The sequence below is a fragment of the Hippoglossus stenolepis genome, chromosome 3 (genome assembly GCF_022539355.2).
Source record: "Hippoglossus stenolepis isolate QCI-W04-F060 chromosome 3, HSTE1.2, whole genome shotgun sequence".
In the NCBI taxonomy this organism is placed as follows: domain Eukaryota; kingdom Metazoa; phylum Chordata; class Actinopteri; order Pleuronectiformes; family Pleuronectidae; genus Hippoglossus; species Hippoglossus stenolepis.
This window is the reverse complement of record NC_061485.1, coordinates 15001509-15021343: the sequence shown is the minus strand read 5'-3', so window position 1 is coordinate 15021343 and position 19835 is coordinate 15001509. Positions and strand designations below refer to the sequence as shown.

General features: G+C 41.7%; 1 protein-coding gene across 3 annotated transcripts; it reads left to right on the top strand.

Moving 5' to 3' along the window:
- Nucleotides 1-1675: 1675 nt before the first annotated feature.
- Nucleotides 1676-18723, top strand: LOC118104498 (von Willebrand factor A domain-containing protein 1). 3 transcript variants are annotated; one of them, XM_035151415.2, is made up of 8 exons: nt 1676-2054; nt 3795-4264; nt 4386-7012; nt 7899-7966; nt 8079-8165; nt 8365-8524; nt 8739-8846; nt 8952-9155. In XM_035151415.2, the coding sequence occupies exons 3-8, from the start codon at nt 5300-5302 to the stop codon at nt 8997-8999; spliced, it is 2184 nt and encodes a 727-aa protein (XP_035007306.2). In that variant the 5' UTR covers nt 1676-2054; nt 3795-4264; nt 4386-5299; the 3' UTR covers nt 9000-9155. The 3 variants fall into 3 exon arrangements, with proteins under 3 accessions (XP_035007306.2, XP_035007324.1, XP_035007323.1); XM_035151433.1 differs by lacking the exons at nt 3795-4264; nt 4386-7012; nt 7899-7966; ... (2 more) ...; nt 8739-8846; nt 8952-9155 and adding exons at nt 13637-14176; nt 14557-14835; nt 15947-16222; nt 16447-18723 and having other exon boundaries at nt 1679-2054; XM_035151432.1 differs by lacking the exons at nt 3795-4264; nt 4386-7012; nt 7899-7966; ... (2 more) ...; nt 8739-8846; nt 8952-9155 and adding exons at nt 13637-14176; nt 14557-14835; nt 15947-16222; nt 16444-18723 and having other exon boundaries at nt 1679-2054.
- The last annotated feature ends 1112 nt before the right edge of the window (nt 18724-19835 follow it).

Here is a 19835-nt window from a genome sequence, read left to right as displayed (position 1 = left end):
AAATGGATGTCGTGCCCTGTTGCGGTTTCCCAAAGCGGGCTCCAGGTTTGTGGTCAGCTTGAGGGGCTTCCCGGGAGTCTCCAGTGAAAATACAAGGAATAACAATCTCAGTGTTATTCCCCTCGCCATGAAACTGATTACTGAACATGTCTACAGAGCGCAGGCCCTGGGTCAGAGAGGTCAAAATGGCCAGGCCTGCAGCATGTGAAAAGTCAATCAAACGATGACCGAGATGGAACAGAGAGACATAGAATAGGCACAAATACAAAATAACCACAAAGAGCCACACAACAACTTCCAAAAGATGCAAAACAAACCAGAGGGAGGCATAAAGGGATCACATAAAGACAAAATGAGCACTAAAACAAACTGAAATAAAACCATCAAAAAATGTACTTAATGACCTTAGAGAGCTACAAAACCAACACCAAAAGATAACGTGACCCTACAAGGAAACAAAATGAGCACAAAAAGACATAAAACCACCAAAGAAATCACTAAAAGGCACAAAATGGCCACAAAAACAAATCATACAACCACCAATAGATTTAAAATAACTATGAGGAGACACAAAATGTCCATTAAAGAGACACAAAACAATCATTAGAAGGTAGAAAATGGCTACAAAATGGTGCAAAACATCTTCAATTATATTCTGTGTCTGTGTCAGTGCAGCTGTCCTGCTCCTACAGGAGGGGAGGGTGGAGGACCTCGTTCGTGTCTGTGCTCAGAGACCCACTGAGTCATAATCTGTCCTTGCAGATGTTATTGTGACATTAACTTCTGGCATACCAAGGTGTTCTTGCCTCATCTGGGACACAGTCTTTGACACAAGTGTCCATTTGGTCTTGTGGCTGAATGTTTGCATGTATGTAAGTGTGATGCAATTATCTATTTACATGTTCCAGTCAATCCCCAGTGTCTCGGCTTCAGCTTGTGCAGAACGCTGCTGCACACATGTTAACCAACACCAAGCATAAAGGGCCCATATCTCTGTAGTTCTTTCCCCCCTTCATTGGTTGCCAGTTAAATTAAGGATTCATTTTAAGATTGTTTTAATTCATATTAAATCTCAGCACGATCTGACCCCCAGTTATATTGAGGAGCTACTAACTCCCTATGATCAAAACTGTAATCCATGATCTTCCAACCAACACTTGCTAATAAGGCTGGTAAGAGAAGAGAAGACCCTCACTCGGGTGCTGTCTGGAGATAAAAAACAAAACCCAACTCAGACAAAAGTCTCTCATATCCAACTAGGATGGTGAACAGGCTTTTGCCACCAGGGCCTCGAGACTCTGGAACTCCTCATCAGAGGAGACGACACTTGCCAGCACTTTACCTGCTCTTAAACCATTGCTTAAAACATATTTTTTATTGGAAATAATTCTAATGTCTGATCTTTAACTGGATGTTGTTTGTTTTTAATACTTTTTGTTTTTGTTTTTGTGTTATTTTAAACCCATGTATTTTGTAACCTTGTTTAGATAAGTGCTATAGAACTAAAGTGTATTGTTATTATTACTATTATTATTATTATTATTAATATTTTTATAATACAGTTATTGTTATAATACAGGGATCCTCCAGTTATCATCTGTGATTAAAAGTCCCATTAAAAAAAAAAGGGTGAGTGATTTTATTTCCTGGCTCAGCAGCTGGAGGAGGAGGAGGAGGAGTGATCTGGACTGTGCACAGGGAAACAGTCATGAAATAGTTTGGGAGAGAAGCAGTTTTACATTATATGAAGTGAGTGCACCGCGGAAACGAAGCTGCAGAAACTGGAGTGGATTAATGACTGACTGACTGATGCACGAATCGGCTGGAGAGAAACTTACCTGCAGAGTACAACTGGCTGATTGGTGTCGGTGATGGGCGCCGGTGTGGGTTAGAACCAGATCAGAATACTTCACCTGGTTGTTCTGTCTTTAGTTTTTATCCCGCCCATGGTTTTTCATGCTGAACGGGAAGGATGCATTTCTTTTTGCTTTGCTGCGTTTTTCTCTGGGCAATGTTACCGCAGAGCGACATGCACACTGCTGTACCTGCCACAGGTGAGTTCACACGAGCTACAGCACAGGTAAGAAGGAAAAGAGGCGTTAATCTGTAGCCGAATTAAACATTAACATCACAAAGACCTAACACTTACATATCAAGTAGAAATATTTTATTTCTTTTCTCGTTTTTGGGGTTGGATTGTTAAAATTAGACGCTTTGTAAATAGAGTCTGGTCTTAAGGAAAACGTTTCTTTAATTGTGTAAATCACCTATGTAACCAGTACAAAAATACACAGGTTTTGCTGACAGTGAGTGACATTGCTGTTAACATATTAAATGATGAGTCAGATCACAGCACAGTCAAGCATGAAAATATCATCACTGACTAATACAAAAGGTTGGGATCAGGTTTGAACAAGTTATGACTTGGACATTGTTGTCCTGAAGAGTTAATGTGTGATGATGCAGAGATTTCAGAGGAACAATATTTCCTCTGAAATCTCAGCATCGTCTCACATTAAAGGTGCAGTGTGTAATATTTGGGTGAGAGGGATCTATTGGCAGAACATGAATATAAAATAATCCTAGTAATGTTTTCACTTTGTGTTTGATCATCTAAATTTGTACAAATTGCTGTTTATTTACCCTGGAATGGACTCTTTGTATTGAAATACTTTATATTTACATCTGGAGTGGATCATCTCTACGGAGTGTTTTTTACAGTAGTCCAAACAGGACAAACTAAACACCTTCCAGTTTTTATGTCAACTGAAGGCTACCACAGGTTCTCTTTCATGTTTGGGAGAGGAGGGAGAGGTGAGGGGTTATTCAGCTGCAACATGCAACTTTACCACTAGATGTCACTAAATTCTACACACTAGCCTTTAAAGGGGCAGTGTGTAAGATGTTTTAGACTCTCTATGGCTCTCTTTGCAAAAATCGGGATATAATCCTCATATCGAAGTTATAGTAACTCTTTAGCGAGCCTAAAATAATAACTGTAGTGTTTATATTTCGATAGAATAAGCCTTATTCATTTTTTATATCTCCCCCATCGCCACGTTGGATCGACATATTGCTACAGACACGTATGTTTACTTCTTCTTCTTCTGGCTTGTATTGGCGGTTGGCAAAGAATGATTTGGTGCATTATTGCCACCAGCTGGTCAAAAAAAATAATAATAACTGCCCGTAAATAATTTAGAAGAAGAAATGGGACTGGGAGGTTGTTATGAAAGGTCTGTAGGAAGTTTATGAACAGAAAAGATGTTGAATGGAGGAAAATACTTACCAATTAACAACAGAAAAAACAAGGGACATTCAAATTCGACTCGAAGCCTAAATGTCCTCTGACATCTTCCTACAAGGCGCATTCACAGCCCCTCGGACTCAACATCGTGTGGCTATGGCCGTTAGCTTAGCCACTTCCAGTTGACTATTAGGCTTAAAGGATGGAAAACTACTGAGAGACAAAGCGTATCTGACACTAAAGTGTTGAACAGGTAATGTACCTCATCAATATATATTCAATCTGTTGTTTGGTAGATCAGTTTTTTTACTATGCACCAGAATTATAATGTGTGTATTCAGGCTGATGCTGTTATAGTAACATTTACATTGTTACAGATAGATCATATTATTAATTACTCGTGCTTAAGATCATTGTAGTAAATGTTGAGACGTCCTGAATTTATTTTGTTTAGTGAACTTCCCACCACCTCAGGAAAAATTATAATAAAATAATTTATTACAGGAGAGTGTCATGTATCACTTATTTTCTTACTGTTCTTTTACAGCTTGCTGACCCTGATACATCAATTCCAATAAAAGAAAAAGTTTTTCATATCCAACTTTGTTTAGCAATGGAGTTTCCACTGGAACACAGGCAAGTCAATTCATTGAAAAATTGTAATGTTGCTTCTCTAATGTTTTATTATCAACAAAAATTGTTCTTTCTTCCCTTCTTCGTTACTTTCTCTCCTTTCTGACTGCCATTTTACCATATCTATAAAAAAAAGTTGTAAATGCTTTAATATTATAATATTATTTGTTTGTTTTTACAGCTTGCATCTGCAAGTGATTACTTACATACAAAGTCACTGTTCAAAGATGTTAACATGTACATAAGATATTGAATGGTTGAAAACTGGGATTTTAGCTTCAGAAGACCTTGGTCCAGATGACCCAAGAGGATGAGGATTGGTGCCCTCCTCACCTGCACCATTCACATCAGAATTGGTGCAGACACTAGTCAGGAGATGTCTGGGTAAAGTAGTTTATTTTTGTCTTTCTTGTGGAATCCAAACCCTGTATGTCATACTCATATTAGCAAAACAAATAAAAATGTAAAATATTACATTAATAAGTATTGCAACTGCTTTCAACAGGACCACTTATCCATGCAACTGAGGATTGTGAATGATCCGGATGGGAGATCACTATTCGTCCGTGAAAAGCAAAGCTGAATCATGGTGCCACTCAGGCACACCAACCTGTGTGAAAATATATATACAAAATAAATAGAACAAATCTTTTTATATATATTTTATTATTACACTTTTCATTTCAGTGTAAACACAATTGAACAAATATTAATGGTGGTTAATATTAATATATTCATTTGAAAATATATAATTGCAAAGCAAATGTGTAAAAACAGTAATAGAAAAACAATTACATTAATAAGATTCAACATAAATAATAATAATAAGAGAGAGAGAGAGAGAGAGAGAGAGAGAGAGAGAGCCTGCTTGAAAAAGGTGAAATCTATCACCTTTGCAACTGTCAAAGACCTCAAAGATTCTTTTGATCTATGACCACTGACACTGTAACTCGTTCCTTTGATGAAGGCTCACATTGACTCCCATAAAAATGTTCGCAATTTATGAGCGAACCATTTTGCAAAAGTCTTAGAATAGACAGATCACACCATTCACGACCGAGCCACACGTTTTGATGTAGCATCCTGACCACAGCATTTCCTCTGGCTGTCTGAAAGTTGTGGCCCTACAGTTCATAAGAATACCATGGCACTCCAGCAGAAGGTGGGTCACCATGCCTGCAGCTGTCCCTTCAATAGTGAGCAGTGAGTAGTGAGCAGAGAAGTGGCTTTGTTCTTGTTTGATCTCTATCTACTTCACAGGCTTTATATCATAGGCATGTTCAAAGGATATATTGCAAACAATTTAGATATTGGCTTATTTCTTTACCTATGCATCTCAGGGAGACATGTGCAGAGCGAGCCTCAACATTCTGGCTTAATTTTCATTTGCAAGTATTTTAATAATTATCTGCAAAGGCGATGGACCAAAACACAAAGATTGATCAGGGTAGCCTCTCTACCCTGAGCACCGGTAACTTGGGTTTTGACTTGTTATTGCAAGTTTTGGAATTACGTATTACAGACTCTTCTCTTCTTCCTAATGATACCCCTGCTGAGGAAGAGTGTGGCCCCCAGCAGCCTCATACAGAGTGCCACATGCCTCTGGGAGCAGCACCGCTCAGCATGGAGCAGACAGTCATGCCTGCGACTGAGGAAGAGTGTGGCCCCCAGCAGCCTCAGACAGAGCACCACATGCCTCTGGGAGCAGCACCACTCAGACTGGAGCAGCCAGTCATGCCTGTGCCTCAGGAAGAGTGTGGCCCCCAGCAGCCTCAGACAGAGTGCCACATGCTTCTGGGAGCAGCACCGCTTAGCATGGAGCAGCCAGTCATGCCTGCGACTGAGGAAGAGTGGGGTCCCCAGCAGCCTCAGACAGAGTGCCACATGCCTCTGGGAGCAGCACTGCTCAAACTGGAGCAGCCAGTCATGCCTGCGACTGAGGAAGAGAGGGGTCCCCAGCAGCCTCAGACAGAGCGCTACATGCCTCTGGGAGCAGCACTGCTCAAACTGATGCAGCCAGTCATGCCTGCACCTAGATTTCATTGTGCACAGACCAGCTTTCCTCTTCTTCCTCCCTATCGTGTCCCAACTGAGAAAATGTTTAGTCCCCAGAAGTCTCAGACAGGGCACTTCATGCCTCTGGGAGCAGCACCGCTCAAACTGGAGCAGCCAGTCATGCTTGCGCCTGGATTTCTTACTGCAAAAACCAACCCTCCTCTTCATTCTTATGATGCCCCAGCTAAGGGAAGTTTTGTCCCCCAGCATCCTCAGACAGAGCGCCACATGCCTCTGGGAGCAGCACCACTCAGCCTAGAGCAGCCTGTCATGCCTACGCCTAAGGAAGAGTGGGGCCCCCAGCATACTCAGACAGAGTGCCGAATGCTTCTGGGAGCAGCACCGCTCAAACTGGAGCAGCCAGTCATGCCTGCGCCTGGATTTCTTACTGCAAAAATGAACCCTTCTTTTCTTCAATCTTATGATGCCCCAGCTAAGGAACAATTTGTCCCCCAGCAGCCTTGGACAGAGCGCTACATGCCTCTGGGAGCAGCACTGCTCAAACTGATGCAGCCAGTCATGCCTGCACCTGGATTTCATTGTGCACAGACCAGCTTTCCTCTTCTTCCTCCCTATCGTGTCCCAACTAAGAAAATGTTTAGTCCCCAGAAGTCTCAGACAGGGCACTTCATGCCTCTGGGAGCAGCACCGCTCAAACTGGAGCAGCCAGTCATGCTCGCGCCTGGATTTCTTACTGCAAAAACCAACCCTCCTCTTCTTCATTCTTATGATGCCCCAGCTAAGGAAAGTTTTGTCCCCCAGCAGCCTCAGACAGAGTGCCACATGCCTCTGGGAGCATCACCGCTCAGCCTAGAGCAGCCTGTCATGCCTGCACCTGGATTTCATTGTGCACAGACCGGCTTTCCTCTTCTTCCTCCCTATCATGTCCCAGCTGAGGAAATGTTTAGTCCCCAGCAGTCTCAGACAGGGCACTACAAGCCTCTGGGAGCAGCACCATTTAGCCTGCAGCCGCCAGTCATGCCTGCACCTGGACCGGCTCTTCCCAGGTACCAGCCACCAAGTGCCTTGCAGCCAAACTACATGTATTGCCAGGCAGCTCCTTTCAGCCACAGCCAGGTAAGGTTAGATATTGATACTTCTTATGGTTGTGCATATGATACCTTAAGCGTGGCACCATTAAATGGTGTGCCTTTGGGCATTTAATAAATTTGGTTATCAGAATAAAATATTGAATATTAATATTAAAAATTGTAATATTAAACAATAACTTTAATTGATTAAAGTTACCTCAGGGCACCACCCTTCAAAGGAAGGGAAAAGATAGCCAATTTATTGATTGTCTCATGAAAGTACTAACTACAAATTTGGAACTCTGATCAATAATTAAATTAATAAATATAACCAAAATTAAATTACCATAGAGATAGTTAGCAAAGTTGAACGATTTGAGTTCTCCGAGTATTCGTGTGAGCTGGAGAGCCACACTTCTCCTCTTGGAGAGTTGAATAGAAAAGAGCAGGAGGAGAGGGGGAACTGGGCTTATAATGGCCTGGTGACCTCATTGGTCATGGGGCCCAGAGTGACCAAAGTGGTTGAAAGTTGTGTTCAGGGGCAGTTTTAACACCTCAGTGTGAAGTTGAAGCACCCTGGGAGACTGAGTTCTGGAGGCTCTCCCTTTTCTCCAGAACAAATAAACATGTGTCAGCATTTGACTAAACATGTAGGCCGAACTGTAGTTCACAAATACCAGGTCCCAACATTATTCACTTATTAACTAATAATTCATGGATACTAAGAGTAGTGATCCTGACTGAGTTCTGGGATACGCCACAGAGCAACTATGACAGATTATCAATCTTTTGTTTGTCCTTGTTGGGATTACAATATTAGCATCGGGACAGGGATTATTAAGTCTGGGTAGGTATAAGTATGTACAGGCTGTGTTTTTAGTCCACAGCAGCTTTTTCAAGAAGTTACTGAAACCTTGTATTTGTGTCTCCAGGTCAACAACGGGCCAGTTGTGAGTCGCCCTCAGGTCCTGGTGACAAACCTGGTTCCTGTTGGATTAATGTATGTATCTCACACATAAATGCAAACAAACACACAACTGTGAGCCTCTATGTGTATCTTCAAACCCACTTCTTCTGTCATCTAATGTGTCTGCCTGATCGTGTCTCTATAGAAATAGAAAGATCGTTTATGGGGTTTCAGCCTATTCAGCTCCTCCTGTCGCTTCTAATGTCCCGGGAGGTAACGCCTTTGTTTCAAGGTAAGTCCACCTGACTGCTTCATCATCTGTGGCTGATCACAACAAAGCCAGACTCAAAATGTTATCACAGTAACCTCATATGTCTTATAATTATTCTCATGTATCTTGATCCTCGTCAACTTTTTTGGTTTGTTTCTTTCCTCAGAGTTTTACACAGTGGAAATTCATGCTCTCCCTCTGTTGTACTGTTTTCCCATAGAAATAAAAGGTATTGCCCAAAGCCACACAACGAGAGCAGTCCCTATGTCAAGAAGCCCCCAAACGCTTTCATGCTATTCCGCACGGAACAGAGGCCAAATGTTGTAGTAGAGCTCCAAAACTCAGACTGTGCGGCTGTCAACAGACTCCTTGGACAAAGAGTAGGTGTTTTTGCGCTGTATGTTTTGAAACTCTTGGTGCCACACAAACTTCACCAAACTTCAAGTTTGATAAACGAATTAAAAGCTTTCTGTCATCGAGCACTTTTGAAAACAACACTTCTAAAATGTGAAATTGTTCCTCTAACTATAATTCTTGACTTCACGTGGATCTGTGTGCACTTATGCTCTTGTTTATGTTGTTGTGTGTCCACAGTGGAAGTCTATGTCCAAAGACGAGCAGGCAAAATATTATGAACATGCAGAGAGGGAGAAGCACCTCCACTCTCAGGCCTTCCCTGATTGGTCAGCCAAGGACAATTACGTACGTACTGTGTACTATGCTCACATACAACTCATACATGTTCATATAATTTTACACAGATGCAACACGGTCACTGCAGTCTGACACGTTTGTCTTTGTTTACAGGCCAAAAAGAGGAAAAGGATACGAAGGAAGCGTCCGGCTATGACTTAAGATTTCTGCAATTTGAACTCACCAGGGAGTGAGAATCTGAAGACTTTGAGATGTGCACCTTTTGATTTGTTTAACGCAGGGAATGTCTACAGAATGGAGCCATCCGCGTAAAGCACAACTGTATTCCCATTTGTTCAATAAATGGTTAAATCATGACAAAGTGTTCCTGACTGAAACACTGTCTCCACACATGCTTGTTGGTTAAGCAACAGTCAAATCAACAAATGAGGCTCTGTTAACTAGTTAAACCGACTCGTGTCTGTCACATGCTTGAGCCTACAGCCGGTTAGCTTAGCTTAGCGCTCTCTAAGAGCAAACAGGGAAACAGATATTTCAATGCACATACCAGCCTGGCAACCAGCCGAGAATAGAGGATGGTACAGCTTCCAGCCGAGAAGTAGACCAGAACATAACTCCTTGTAAAACGTTTCCTTGTTTTCCAGTATTTATGCTTAGCTAATTCAGCTGTTGTCTCCACAAGGCTTGCTGCACTATAGGTCAAAGTCCCTGCCTACTTTATGTTAATGGCGGGACATGGACATGTCATTTTAGTTTGTTCTTATCAAACTGATGTTCAAATGTAAATTTTTCCGAAAACTTTGACTGTAGTTAGTTATTTCATTTATGAAACTTCATGATGGACAACAGAGACTGACTCTCTGGTCAAGCACACGTATCGACAGGACTTCACTACCCCGGCCCCATTCACTACCCCTTGTAACAGAAAAAAATGGGGATTAATTCATACAGTGTTTGTATCCTCAACATAATCTTAGAAATAATGGTAAACTGTTTATTGTTTATGCAAATTTTATTAATTTGTGGTTTCATTTTTCATTTGGAAATGTGTAAAAAGCAACATGCAGTTTATGTGTAAAAAGAGAATTTAAAAATAGTCCGCGTTGATTTTGATCTGACAGAGATAGTCTGCCATCTGTCTGTTTGATGTCAGTGCACATTGATAGTGCATATTTTTCATTCATCTGTACAGCTCTGCAGTGTGGCATATGGCCTTGGCACAGCTTGAAACCAATTACATGACAGATGACATGTTCAAATATCTCTCTCTCTCTCTCTCTCTCTCTCTCTCTCTCTCTCTCTCTCTCTCTCTCTCTCACACACACACACATACACTTGCATGTGCACATTCACATGCACGTCTCAGAGGAATGCAAACATGGAGCAATTCCTTCACATTTCCATCAACGGTTATAATTCAACCATGTGTTCTCAGCTTTCTGTCTCGTTTCTGTGTTCTGCCTCTTTTCCTCGGTCACCTGTTAAGACATTTCCAAGACAAGATTATCATGGCTAAAAGAATATATGGTTTTAATGTTACTATGATATTTATAGAAAATACAAATCAAATTCATCTCTAGCCTAGTCAATTTTGTGTGTTTTGTCACTTCTTTGGCAAAAAAATTACACTCAAAATATAAATATTAAATGATTTAGGAGGTTCTGATTAATTGATATAATATTATCATATATGAATCAATAACATGTTATCATCATTAATTCATTAATACCAATTATGCCATTATCACAGCACCCTTTATGTGTATATATATATATATATATATATATTTTGGCTTCATTTCTGGATACGAGGATGTGAAGATGCGGTGTCCATCTTTATGTACAGCCTGTGCTGTGCGTGTGTGTGTTTACAGATTCCCACAGGGATTTCATTTTATTGAGGTTTCCTCTCACTGCGGACGCCTCCTCATCTGATTGCGCTTTTTCTCGCTCATTTCCTCCCTTCCTCTTTATTTTCCTACTGCTTAATTTGCTGCCTCCATATGAAAGTTTAATGATCATGGACCATTGCTGCAATAAACTAATGGGTGTGTTCTGCAGAGGAGATGTGAAAGACAGAAGTGTGAACAACGTGGAAGAAGACGCGATAAAGCAGTTGTCCACATTGTATAGTGGACAATTAAGCATGACTATAGTGGGTGAATTGATTCCTATATAGTTTTGAATCTGGTCCTCAATTCAAATTATTATAAGAACTATTGTCACTGTTTTAATCATGTACGTATAATAGGTTATGGTATTAGACATATATTTTCATGAACCTCAGGTGCCACAGGTTGATATGCATGTGTAGAGAGCAGGACAATTCAGAAACACTCAAGCAGAAACAGATGAGTGAGTGACCAGATGCACATATCTGATTGTGCGGGATGCTCGTAGGTAGAATTGATTCTTTCCATTGAAGGTTATTCCAGTAAGACGACTTTTAGTCCACAAAAGTGCTTCTGAGAAATGATAATGGGTGAGATGGAGAAACCAGTATGTGCTCACTTAGGTGGAGAGATACCAAGATGTGGGATTTGCTTTCTCTTCCTGCACTGCATCTTTTTAATTTTTTTTTACAGATTTATCTTCAGTGTAAATCTCCCTCTGGTTTCATATGATAAATCGACTCCCGCGACCAATTTCTTCCTCACTGTCATAAATCCTCCCCTAGCTCAGGTTTTCTCAGTGTAATAAGTTTTTTACACATTCTGATACAGTGGGAGCCGTGCAGTGGCTTGTACTCAGCTTGTCGGTGTTATTCATGGGATAAGACACTTCATACACCTGCTACTGCCTCTCATTCTTCATATTAATGCTTCCCCAAGAGCACTAACTGCTTGTGCAACATTAATGTGATCGGTCTTACCTTAGATATCCTAAAGCAGTGCTCCCCTTTTTATATGCCTGAGATAATAATGTGGTCACGACGGGATGATTCATCACTATCAACAGTATCTAGTATAACTGAGGAGGCAGCAGAGGAAACTAATAAGTCCCCATGGTTTAAACTTTCCGTGAACACTTGTCTGCTGCTGTAGTGGAAATGGTATAAAAGTCTGTACTTTGGTCCAATGTTTAACAAGGTGGAAATGAACTCCTTGAAATTGTTATATTTTAAATTGTGTTGGTAATGTGTAATGTACAAGGTTTCACACATAGTGAGAAACCCAAAGAGGATTTTCACTTGCCATTAGTGTGCGTTCTTAATCAGAAAAATGTGTTCCCGACTGGGAAAATTCACGTGAATGCCATCTCAAGTTGGAGCAACAACTAAGAAAGTTGGTATAAATATCATAATTCATAGACCAATTAATATAATTTTAGAATCATCTTTGTCTCTACTATCAACTTGTCAAATGTTTCATTTTGATTAGTTGCAAACTGTATGTCCATCTCTCAAAAGCATCTTAACACTACTGTTTAGCCATTACTGATGTTTTTATGATTAACATGTATGCATATGTTTTAAAGCATATGTATGCCTGTCACACCTGATCCTTCTTCACTAATATGTAAATATTGTAAAGATGTGTCAAGGTGTTGGTTTGACTCCCTAAACACAAAAATACAACACATTTTATTTACCGTGTCCATGTTTTTTCCACATTCCAACTTCAAAACACATGATGTGTTCACAACTCGGTAAATAGGTCCTTCCTCCAAAGTAGGAATATAAGGGAGTTTATTTACAAAATCAAGAATCTGCTGATAAGATAATAATCGTGAGATGCGGTGGTTGGGCTGCTAATGAGAGCAGACGGTTTAGTGCCGGTAGCGAAGGATATGGAGGCAGTGTGGCTGTTGTGACAGAGATTGCTAAGGTTGAGACAGGCAGGGGTGTGCTGGCTGAGCGCTGCAAGCAGATGGAGGTAGCAGATGATTGGTTGAACAACATTCTGGCAGAGTCTTGAGTGCTTGATCCGGTCAATATATACTGCCGGATTGCAGAGATTTGATTGATCATTGCAGCTCAGGTGTGAAGGATTGCTGGCTGGGGAATCAGGGGACCGGAAGCTGATGCCCAGTCAGGCAGAAGAATGCCAACAGGCTCACCACTCAAAAACAGAACCAGAAACCCACACAGAACCATACCAGGTGGTGGAGACCAAAATAGAGCAGAAAGGAGAGAGAATATTGGACTTGCCTTCATCCGGTGTCAAGATCATAGACTGTATAACAGTCTTGACCACCCCCTGGAGGATGGCTGCAGTATAGGTCATAAACCCCACCTCCTCCATGTTGGTGGATGGGACATGGGCAAACAAAAAAGTCAAAAACAAATAGTTTTTTCTCAAAGATGGTCTCTGTCATTTAAGGTAGCTCTAATCACACTGATGTTTGTTCAAGTGTAAATTTTCCTAGTAAGTTTGATTTGATGCTATAAAAAGAATGGGAGACACATCATGATTGACAGCTGAGACGGACATGCGTTTGGTTGAGGGAATGTGTGAGTGGGATTTCAAAAGCATGGCCACACACCACAGTCAATACTGTGCAGACTCTGCCTACAAATTACGTTAAAAGCGCCAGATGGCTACACCTGTATAATTTTAGCTTCATTTTTGTACAATGGGAGGAAGTGGAGACATGCCGTTCATCTTTGTAAACAGTCTATGGTCTCAACTCTAAATGAGTGTTGCTTCATAACTGGTGGATGTGTAAATCATCCATTCTTTCTACTTGGCTTCACGACATCAGTTTCTAAGATCATTAAAAAGGGAATTTAAAAAGTTAGGCATTATTTAAAAAAAGAATCTGTAGTTCACCTGTTAATGTTCTGACAGCATTGACATGTTAAAGTGACCTCCCTGTTTCCCTCCTGTTGTTAACAGTGTTGGACTGCTGTGAAGGGGATATTCTCCTCCTGCTGGATTCTTCAGGAAGTGTAGCACTCTACGAATTCTCACACCTGCTGCGTTTCACTGCCGACCTGCTTCGGCCCTTCTCATTGGGCCGTGGACATGTGAAAGTCGGGCTGCTGCAAGTGGGCACAAGCGCAAAACTGGTGTTCGACCTGAACGCCCACGACAGTCAGGAAAGTCTACAGAAGGCCCTGCAACATGTCCGCCATCTGCAGGGAGACACCAACACTGTGGCAGCACTTAAGGTGGCCCAGCGGCTCCTGGCAGAGACAGAGGAGAGCCTACCACAGATACTGCTGTGGCTGACTGATGGTGCGCAGCCTGGAAGCGTGGTCGAGCCTATGACGGAGCTGAAGGAGAGGGGAGTTTCTGTGCTGATTGTGTCCACAGTACATGGCAACTACCAGGTGTTACAACGTGCAGTGACACCTCCTCTGGAGTCCCACCTGTACTCTGTGGACATCGACAACATCGACATCATCACAGAAGAGCTGAGGAACGCCATCATCAGTAAGTGTGTGTGTGTGTGTGTGTGTTCCTGTATTTATATCTTTGTGAGGACATTTCAATGGGCCGTTTGAGGGATAAGACTTGGTTTTAGGGTTAGGGTTAGAAATTAGGTTAGGATTAGGGTTAGGGTTAGTAATTTAGTTTGAATTGTTAAGGTTAGGGTAAGGGGCTAGGGAATGTATAATGTCAATGAGTCACTAAGAAGTACAACGTGTGTGTGTTTGAAGCATTACAGTAGTTCCATGGCAGGTGTTAGAAAAATATTTTAAAACAGTAAAAAGTGGATTTCAACTACAGAATTATTTGCTCCAGTTGGTCCAATTTTCTATATATTTCTATGTATTTACACCCCCCTCTCTCACTTCTCGTCTTATCTATAGAAATCCTTCGCGCAGAACGGCTGCATGTGGTTCACTTGACCTCCCACAGTGCTGTACTGCAGTGGCGTCCTATTCTGACAGCAGACAGAGGTTATTATGAGCTCTGGTATAACTCCATGTTGAATACGGACCCCGAGACCAGACGTACCATCTCAGGTAACTCCAGCCGGGTGGAGCTGACAAACCTCCAGCCTGATACCACCTACACAGCGTCTCTCCGCCCACAGTCCAATCAGAGGCTGTTTGACACACTCTCTGTGACCTTCACCACACTTCCTGGTAAGATGATTTACAGGGGATTTTACCTTCTGAAGGTTATTTCTAGTGGTGCACCGATGTATCGGCCGTATATCGGTAGCGGCCGATATTCGCCTCGTTTACTGCCATCGGCGTATCGGTAATAAACTTGACTTTCACCGATAACATTGGCCGATGTTCATTGGTATGTTTTCTGCAGCCTGCCAATCTGGCATCCAGATTAAATGTCCCCCTCTGCCCATCCACTACAGCCACACAAGCAGTCATATAGATAAAAAGAGAGAGGGGGGGGGGCTAAAGGCTTGCTTGGAGAATACGTCATTTACCCCCGACACCCGACATTGAACGGGTTACATACAACAACAAGCGGAGAATCGCGGGCTGACCGGCGCGGAGAAATGCGGGTCCGGTGTGAACAGCCAGGCGGCTGCGCGCTTGAGAATGACGCTGCGCAGCGCGGGGCAAGCATCTGTTTACAGTTGAGATGATGTCTTGAGTAGGCCTGGTGATACTGTTAAATGTTTGGCTGAATAGGTGTCTATGTCCATCCATGGCATCTAAAGTTACACTTGTCACTTTATCTGTTTTTCATATTATTCAAGTAATAAACAAATATCGGTATCGGCTATCGGCTAGATTGTTGTTTTAAATATCGGTATCAGTATCGGCCAAGAATTTCCATATCGGTACATCCCTAGTTATTTCATAATTCTGAAATGCTGTTGATGTTTTGTCCCTGCTTTCCCCAGAATATGGACTTTGCTCATTGAATTGTAGACATTCAAATTTACATTGTAGATAATGGAAAACTGGAGACAAATCAATTCAACTGGCTGAGCACTTGATGTTGTTGGTTTTCTTCTAAACAGATATTTGTGCCATTAAAGAGATATTTACTACAACATGAGGCCACGCGTCTGCAAATTCAGTTTAATAAGGGTTAGGGTCAGCAGTGCAGCTGCAAAGCAGTCTGATTGGTTTCTGCAGTGTGATCGATAGCTTTAATTTAGGTGTTCAAACAGGCAACTTCAAGCACCAGATTCCATCTCATCTGAATTCATTAAAGTTCATCTAAATGTGATGCTGGCAGCCATGACCTCACCTGTGTCCCTTCTCCCTGCGCCTGCTGCAGAGGTTTTAAGCCCGGCAGTGGTCTCCGTGTCAGACTCCAGCCCTCATCAGATCCGCGTGAGCTGGGGTCCTCTGCAGCCGGCCCGCGTCCAGAGATACACGGTGGAGTACGGAGCCATTCCGAGTGGACAAGTCCGGACTGTGACGTTTCATAGCCAGAAGAATTCTACTTTACTTACAGGCCTGGACCAGGGCACCCAATACCTGGTCACAGTCAGCGCTCTGCATGTGGATGGAAAAGAAAGAGCCATGTCAGTGAGGGCATGCACTCAGGAGGGTATGTTTTCAATTGTAGCATGATTTTATCTGTGAACAAAAATATGTTGTTTTTGCTGAAAAGCATCACATCTGTTCTGTCTATCTCTCTTTTGTGAAAGTTGACCTTTTAAAGTTGCCATTTTAGATCTCCGTTTCTAAATCATTCCTACATTCTTTCGAAGCGTATCCGTTTCGCTTGTCTTAACAGCTGAAAATGTCTCCTTGTTTTCTTTCCTGCAGCAGCTCCGCCTGCTCTGGCCGACCTACAGCTGACCCCTGTGCAGCCTCAGGAGGTGCAGGTAGCGTGGAAGGCCCATCAGGAAGGCTTGAAAGGCTACTGGCTCAAGTGGGAGAGAAAAAACTCCAAAGCGCCCTCCGTCTCCTCCGTCTACCTGTCTCCCAGCTCTCATTCCATGCGGCTCACACACCTTTCCCCGGGCAGCCAAGTGTGTGTGTCTCCGGTCTACAGCTCGGGCCTGGGTGACGGGTTGTGCTGCACTGCACTGCACACAGGTTACATATAAGCCCTGTATTACCATTAGCTTTTTTTTTTTACTTAATTTCCATTTGTACATTGCAGTTCACTGGAGGTAGTTTAATTTCCTGTTTCTCTGATAGATTTCCAGCCAGTGGGGTTAACAACCAGAGACTGCAGCTAAAAACATGGATGTAATCATGTATTTTAAGCCAAGGCTTTATCACATCACTCCGGCCCTGTGTCCTCACAATGTCTGTGTGAATACAGAGCATAATTGATTCTTTCTTTGTCCTGCAAAGAAAAAAATCTCCAACTTCGTCCAGACACAGTTAATTTGTTCAGTTAGTCAGGAGCATCCACAGCTGCAGAGTCTGAAGATAGACAGTAATTACCGTCAACATAAGGAACTATTATTACTCACAGTCATTATTTATTATCATTACTATTATAATATCGACCTTCTCTTAAAATGTACTGTTACATTATTGTAGCTGTCTTGTTGTTTACCTTCCTATCTGCCCTGTGGAATCAAAATCTAAATTAGTAGCATCACCTGTTGCTTGAGCCGAGACTTCTCTCAGCTGACAAGGGACAATAGTTTATATAGAGTTTATAAATAAAGATCAACATGAGAAATTAAAGGATTTTTGGTATTTAAGTCACCATAACCATGAAAAGTCCCTGTGAGTTGTAGAGTTAAACGTATGCAATTAAAGTACCGAAATGAACTGTTACCTGAGAAGCTGCCGAGGCCTGATAATCAGACTCACCAGCATTTCACATCCACATCTTTATTCATTTAAATTGTCAAAATAAGGAAAATAAAAACTACAGGCATCAATTCAGAGGTCAATTTAACCCTCAAGACATTTTTACAACATTGTGTTAACAAATCAAATACATTTCTACATTAGAAGTTTTAGGTATATTTAATATATTTTATTTAATTGACTGTAGCTTTGAATACCAAGCGAGAGGACTAGGACCATGTTAGCACAACACTCGCTCAGGCAGAGAATCCTTCATCCTGATGAATGCAGTGTTGATTTGAAAAAAGAATAAGAATATGTGTAACAAAGTTGTGTCCATGGGCTGCAGACAACAAACCATGGTGTATGGACCAACAGAGTAATGTCACACTCATTTCTGTTATCCTATAAAGACCAAATTTCAGCTTGTTATTTTCCACCTGTGGCCTCTTGAGTGACATCATAGTTTGATTTTTGATATTATTGGTTATTTATCCATCCATTATCTATCTTGTAAGAGTCATGTGGGGGAGCTGGAGCCAATCCCAGCTGACATTGGGAGAGAGGCGGGGTACAGAGGTTGCCAGTGTATCACAGGACCAACATACAGAGACAAACAACCATTCACACTCACATTCACACCTACGAGGAATTTCTAATTTCTAATTAACCTAGGCCCAATCTGGATGTCTTGAACTGTGGGAGGAAGCCGGAGAGAAATCCCACGCACACACGGGGAGAACATGCAAACTCCACACAGAAAGACCCCCGGGAACCAGGATTCAAACCAACCTGTGAGGCGACAGTGCTAACCATTGTGCCCCCGTGCCACTATTGTTGACTATGGTAGTTTGAAATATTCTCATTTTGAAGCTGATCATGAATAACTCAGGAAAGATGGTTTTTTTGCCAGGAAGGACGAGTTTCATTCGTCATTTCCGTGACTTTCAGCAGCAAATTAAGCAAATAAGTCAGAGGTAGATGGATTTCAATTTGACAGTCAGTTATAAAAACGCAGGGAGGGAGTGATGTTTGTAAAGGCTGGGAATGATTTAGTGTCTTTTATGAAATCAGCTCTTGCGATCAGAGTAACTCAATCTCTGTATTCATATCAGGTTTCTGTGCAGCACAGAACACAGAGTGAACATGTATTGTGAATTATATATTTTTTTGCTTCGTATATAACTTTATGTGCTTGTGAATTTCTGATCAGGATTGTATCTTAAAAATGTATCTGAAAGCAAATCAAATGAGGACCAAAAGAAAATTGTATTAAAGATATATTTGCACTGGGACGGTTTCCAATGGATTTTTGTTATTAAAGGGGAACGTGAAGCTCTGTTTTAAAAAGGGTTCCTCGCTTCAGTATTTGAATGTTTATAGGGCCATCTAGTGGCTGTAGACTGTAAACTGTAAACAACCATTGCAGCCTCATGACTTGTCATTTGACATAAATGATTCATAGGATAATTACAGGTTACGCTCAATTATATATTCTTTCAAAATATCATGGATTGGACTGAAAGTGACTGGCCATTTGTTGTTAAGTGTGTGTGTGTGTGTGTGTGTGTGTGTGTGTGTGTGTGTGTGTGTGTTAAATGTCAGCTGAAAGGGATGGGAAAACCTTGCTGAGCTAATTTTAAAGACACATAACTGCCAAATGTCAATGTCAATTTTATTTACAGTATATAGCGCAAATGTCTTAATTGTAAGATCTTTGAAAGAGATATATAGCTTGTTGTGTATACTGTAAGTTTGTCAGATATACATTGTGCTATTGAGAGAGTAGTCCACAAAGTAGAAGGTCCGTGGTTCGATCCCCGATTCCTCCAGTCTGCATTCCAAAGTGTCGTTGGGCAAGATACTGAACCCCAAATTTCCCCTGAAGGCTGTGCTGACACTGCATGGTGTGAATGGTGTGTGATAGAAAAAATGCTGTGTATAAAAGCACTGTATGAAAACAAGTCTGTGCGTTGCTTTAATAGCTGACAAGTGGAGGCTTGAGATATGAGCAGAGGACCTGTCGCTGCCCAGGCAACAATCAAACCTCTGGACCCCTCACACACTACTAATGGGGGCTCTGCTTAATCTGTAGTGGGTCAATTTGATTGGTGTACATTATACCTGCTGTGACAGTGGGGAGCTTGTTTTTACGTCTGATGTCAGTGTCCAATTTCACTGTTTTTCCTTGTTTCTGAGTGCAAAATGAGAAGAAGGATTTACTGTTACTAATATTATATATGCATGTGGGTCCATCCATTATCTTTACCAGTTATACTTTGAGGGTCATGGGGGGAGCTGGAGCCAATCCTAGCTGTCAACTAGGAACCCTCTTGCTATAAGGCAATAATACTAACCACTGCACCACCATGCCGCTAAAATTAGTGGTATTATTAGCAGTATCT